At 35.0% G+C, this 5767-nt stretch overlaps 1 protein-coding gene across 2 annotated transcripts in view; it reads right to left on the bottom strand.

Annotated features, from left to right (window-relative positions):
• Positions 1-5767, bottom strand: part of TMEM131 (transmembrane protein 131) — a 168627-nt gene that overhangs the window by 38803 nt on the left and 124057 nt on the right. For both annotated transcript variants that reach the window (XM_019524720.1, XM_019524719.1), the window contains exons 14-22: positions 5183-5336; positions 4910-5080; positions 4431-4541; positions 4203-4337; positions 3095-3199; positions 2382-2468; positions 1656-1808; positions 1440-1515; positions 1227-1344 (exon numbers count right to left, since the gene is read on the bottom strand). In XM_019524720.1, coding sequence (XP_019380265.1) covers positions 1227-1344; positions 1440-1515; positions 1656-1808; positions 2382-2468; positions 3095-3199; positions 4203-4337; positions 4431-4541; positions 4910-5080; positions 5183-5336 — 1110 coding nt within the window. The remainder of the gene's footprint in view (positions 1-1226; positions 1345-1439; positions 1516-1655; positions 1809-2381; positions 2469-3094; positions 3200-4202; positions 4338-4430; positions 4542-4909; positions 5081-5182; positions 5337-5767) is intronic.

Raw genomic sequence — 5767 nt, forward strand, 5'->3', positions numbered from 1 at the left:
CTACATGATTAGTTTGTTTTACTCAAAATTTAGAAGGTTTAATATATTCGCTATATTGTTTCATTACTACAATACATCACTTTTCCTGTATCTCTCTCCCTCTGTCCCAAGTGTTACATCATTTGCTCTCAACTGCATGCATGGGTAATGGAGAATTCTCACAGTCTTATTTCCCTTCTTTTGACAAGTACTATTGCTTTCTGTGAGAAAAACTGTCATACTGTTGATATACTGCTACTAAAATACTGTTTTTTTAACTTATGCAGAGTTATTTTGTTCTACGAAGTCCAAAGTAGTAATAAAATGAAAGTTAAAGTGAATCTTATCACAAAAAGCAGCCTCTCAGCAGCACTTTATGAATGACTAAGATCTAAAACATCACTCACCACTGAAACTGTAGCCAGTTCCTACATGAAATACGGCATATTTTAATAGTACTCAGGAGCACTAAACAACAGTTTGACATCCTTACCAATGAATCAGAAATAGTATCTTTCATATAACATCTTTCAAAGAGTAGTATCCCAGAATGCTCTAGACAGTGCTACAGGATTATATTTCAGCAGTGAATGAACTGGCACTCTCAAGGGCTGCGGTGATGGGTGACCTTAAAATTTCAATTAAGGATACAAAAACCATTCTATATAAACAGTATCATATATTTTAAAATTCCAGTGCAGGACAAATTTTCTTTTAGACCATGGACATATGAACAAGGTACTGGGGGGAGGAAAAAGGGGGTAAGCAGGGCTTTACCATACTTCAGCTGCTCACTCAGAGCTTTTCATGGGTTTGCTCTTATCCTATAGTAAATGAAAACATACCCATTTAACCTTAAAGGCCACTTTCCATTCACACAGCTAAACTGATGGGGCTTTGCCTATGTTTACCAGAGGATGGAAGTGAGCACATGGGTAGTTATAGTACAGAAGCTAACATGCAATCAAGGCCCAACCTTCTTTGCTTTGTAGCAACTTGTGTGCGCACCAGTGTCTTCAGGCACCTTATCAACAAAAGGTGGCCATTTGCCATATTAATTAAACAAGCCCAATAATGCACGTAACAGAAGTGTTAGTTTTTTCTTTCAAATGATTTTGTGCATAGACTTAGGCACACTTCTGTGCCCCTCTCATCAAAACAATGCAAAAGACTGATATTATGCAGAGGCAAAACAAAAAGAATCATATAATGCAGCAGCCTTAGAAACTGAGTAAAAATACACTCACCTATGACCCAGGTTCTCTGTTATTTCTGTCCAACCTCTGAATAAATTTTCATGCAAATCCCAGTCTGTATCCCACGCATCTTCTTGCATTGTTAAGCTGTGCTGAACTTTAGGTTCAGCTAAAACACAAAGATTGAGGTTTTTAGTATAAAATTAGCAATGTTAAGGAAGAAAATAATTTTAGTTCTCAATTAGAAAGATGACAGTCACTTACATTTAGATAAAAAAGGCAATCCAACATAACAGTGCTCCCCACAGTGTAAAGCCGGATCAAAATAAATATTTGCTATCTGCAAAAGGTACAAGAACAATTAATATAATCAAGAATATGAAAAGTAAGCCTGATGATTTTAAAAAAATCCTGATAAAAAAAAAATCAGTATGCTCTGTTTAAAGAAAAAATGTGGAAATAAAAAGTAGTAATAGAAACCTTTGATTTTTTTCCTGGCTCTAAATCTTCTTTATTGCTCCTTAATCTCTTATAATAAAATCGCACATCTTCTGTTAGGGAGCGTATATGTTGTATTTTCACTTTCTGAGAGAAGGAACTCATAATATTTAAACTCTGATGAACTATTTTTCCCTAGAGGAAAGGAAAGAGAAAAATAATACTGTATGCATTCCCCTCACCTAGCATGTCCTAGGCATAAGGCCAGACATCATCCCACACAGGCTGGCAAGGATCAGAGAAGACTTGGTAATTTAAACAGAAATTTTAATTTAATTATCCAAACAAGAAGCATCCTAAGCATTTTGAGGCAGGCTCAGAGTTTTCTTTTTTCCCCTCCCACCTCTTCCTAAATGTAGCCAGCCTCTCTCCCAAAATAATCAAACCACTACGCAGTTACCTGCCCTATGCTTTATGAAAAATTTGACAGTACATTTCTGAGACCCATCTGAAATCCGACTCATTTTACATCAGATATGCCTGGAGATGAAGAGAACCTGCTGCTTGTTTGGGATTGGGGGGCAAGGGAAGAATCTCAGACAGTTGGTTTCTGGGGATGTAATAACTGCCAATTAAGGAAAATTTAAGAATAATTACAACCTCCACAATAGCAATACCTAGTCATATAGCAATATATAGAGGAAGTTGATGGTGAGGAAAAAAGCTAAGAAAATTTTTCAAGAAAATATTGTAAATGAATGATCTTACTGGGAAGGATGGAGGAAGGATAATTTGTTTAGGGGAGCAAGTCAATGACCCCACAGCAATTACAGCCTTCACTGGAATTGTTAAAATCTGGAAGAAAGAGGAAGATAAAGCTTAGCACAGGTATAGTTATTTTCAAATGAACTTTCATCTCTAGCTTCCTGCTTTTAATTATTCCAAGCAAAAATTAACAAATAAAATTGCAAAGTTCAGTTATTCATGTGGTTTCAATGCAGCCCCCCAGCCACAATGTTTGCAAGCAGTCCCCCAGCCCCTGCCCATCACCTCTTCCCCATGCTCCAAGACTCGTTGCTTGCCAGTAGTTTGTTTTTGCCTTTTTGCAGTAAGCCTACCAAAATTGTGAAGCCTGCCTGAATTCACAGTTTTCATGAAAATCACGCAATCACAAATTTGGTAGGTCCCTACCAATGGTACTGTTTTAAGATTGTACTTGATTACTGATGTTGCTTGAAGCATAAATTGCAACAGTTGCTCATTTTAAGCCTAGTTTTTGAGAGTTGCTTTTATTTTAACTTACAATATAACACAAAGTACCACTCCACACTAAGATAAAAATACCTTGTTTAAAATAGTCTAGATAAGGGCTTTTTTCATAAACCTACTTCATTCATTTCACCCGTTTCACTTCTTAAAACAAACAGTTGATCCACGGTAACACAATTCAATGACATCATTTAAGTATGCAAAATATTTACCTCATAATCTGTTGTGATTTGTACAGCTCCATCATGAATCCCTTCAAGCTCCTTCGCTATTAATTTTACTCTAAACACAGCATAATAACCAGATGTTAATATTACCTGAAAGTGATAAATATAGACAGATATTATTTATGGTATATGCCACATTTTTCTATCATGTTTACACTGATAATGTTGATTTAATTCAATGTTATACTGAAATTTTGAAGTGGCACACCTAACCCCCATCAGATGATATCAATGCAGAATGTTTAAATTGTGTATGTTGATTGCAATTTTTTGTTACCTTAATTAATAACACATCATAAACTTCCCTAATCCACAAACTGTCTTAAATTTGTCTGTAAACTGACTGGAACAACCACAGAGCTACATAAATAACCATTTCTAAAAATTCCTACTAATTGTCCTAAATGGAGTGCAACTTCCTAATGCAAATATGTTCTCACAGTCTTTACTTTGATGAAACTCCTTTCTGTAACATGATTATTGTGAAAGAAGGAAAAAGCGAGTTATTTGAGAATGTAAGAACCATAGCTTGGGACTTCTGGCTACCCAAGATTAGCGTTAAAATGGTATTAGGACTTCACAGAAGTAACACAAGAAATAATGCTATAATAAGCTGCCCATAAAAATACAACATAAAACATGAAAATAATCCTTGCCTTGCTGTCAACTCTGCCTTGAGCCCATGTGTTGCCATACCTAACTACTACTCTTTCAAGAAAAGCCTGGTAAGTTAAACTTGCTGCAATTGACTTGGATTGCTATAACTCGCCTGAACAGCTCTGCTTAATGGCCAAGTCACAAAGTTCATTCTGCTCTAGGACATGAGCATGACAACCCCCCCCTCCCATTTTGTAAAGATTCAGGCAGAAGGCGTGTATGTTAGAGGCCTTAGGTTTCTGAAAATTATATTTTTGAAATTCAAAGTGTACCCATAGGCTACAAATACCATTCGCAAAAATATGCTCTTTTATTATCGTGCTAAACAACTGACAAAAAGCTATGTACGATCACAAAAGGCTACTTTATTTATTATTGCTTGTTAATGGCTTCATACATGCAACTTTTAACTAAAGATTAAAGAAGGTTTACATACTGAAGACTGGTCTGATGCACTGGTGTTTTCTAATTTTGGAAGGCTTGCAATTATTGTGGTTTTGTTTCCTTTTTCAGTGGCCAGGAGTTCTATCGTTAAACCATCCCCTATAATATGCCAACTTTTTATAGTCAGCTTAAAAAGGGAGAAGATGACAATATCAGTAATGACACTGCTGCAGAAAGGTACTTAAAAAAAGAAAGGCATTTAAAATAAACCAGTCTTTACCTCAATCGGGTTACTGTTGATGATTGCAAATAAAATGCTAGAAGCTTCTGTGGCACTCATTATTCCAAAATCTATGAAACGCTCTTCTTGTTTTGGGGGCAGTACAAAATACTAGAAAGTTTAAGAAAAAACATTAACTCCAAACTTAAATATATATCATGTCCAATTGAGAGTTCACCAGCAAATGTGTTACAGTATTCCTTTAACAGATCCAAAAGCTAAAATTGGACTTCCTATTCTACAAATACACTATAGAAAACTGAAAACAACTGGGAAAACAACAGCAATTAGAAAAAACAAATTATTTTCTATTTTTGAAAGCTTCTGTCAAAAAACAATAGCAAAAACTCAATTTCTTTTGCTAAATCATAGTAGAATTAAAAATTGGTCCCATGGAGAAGAATCAGGGAAATCAGATTAGGTTCAAGCATTCTGTTTATAGCTAGAGCGGGATTTCAAGGGAAAGGTAAAATACTTACATCTAAAAAACCTGTGTATGCTCGCACGGGTAAGTGAAATTTAGAAGCGTTCGTAATAAGAAGTATATTGTTATCTATATGCACAGATGATGTGGAAGGCATAAAATAAAGTGTAAAAATATATTTGGATTCATTAGGTGGAATTAAGACTGGTTTGCTGAAGTTCTGGACCTGTATTATTGAAGAAATAAGATCAAAGTTAAAATTTAACAAACCACAGTGTTGTTAAAGTTATATTATTAGATAAAACCATTTCACTGGAACTGGACTTACTTTAAACATTGTTTTTGCTTCTTCTGGTAACACAGCATCATGAATAAGGACTGCAAAACTGAATGTGTTTGTAAGATAGATTGGCCTTTCCACAGAATCAGAAGGACTCTCACGGATGTGAAACAACGTGGCAGCATGATCAAATCCTAAGTATCTATTAATAAACACAAACAAACACACATAACATAAGACATTTTCCACAATTTGCTTTTTATATAAAGTCAGTTAGTCCCATGTAGAAAGGAATGGATATCCCACTGTATTCTGATCCTTTGTTATAAAAATCACACACCTTGAATATTCAGTAATCAAAATGAGATAACATATTTAATGCATCACATCAAACTACTTTAAAAAGAGTGCAAAGATGTTTTGCAAAATCCCTGTAATATTAACCAAAATGAAAGGACTTTAGCTACAAATAAAAGTTCTAATATGTAACATTTTGATTGTACTTGTTTATTACTGAACTCCACGAAAAAAATGCTCCTTTGCTGTAGGGAAATGCTACCAACTTTAATGGTGACAGGTTAATACTTCAGGTGAACTATTAGCAGAAAGTGAACTTGCACATTAATTGCTGAG

Source organism: Gavialis gangeticus, unplaced genomic scaffold (genome assembly GCF_001723915.1).
Source record: "Gavialis gangeticus isolate Ggan-Ray unplaced genomic scaffold, GavGan_comp1, whole genome shotgun sequence".
NCBI classification, from domain to species: domain Eukaryota; kingdom Metazoa; phylum Chordata; order Crocodylia; family Gavialidae; genus Gavialis; species Gavialis gangeticus.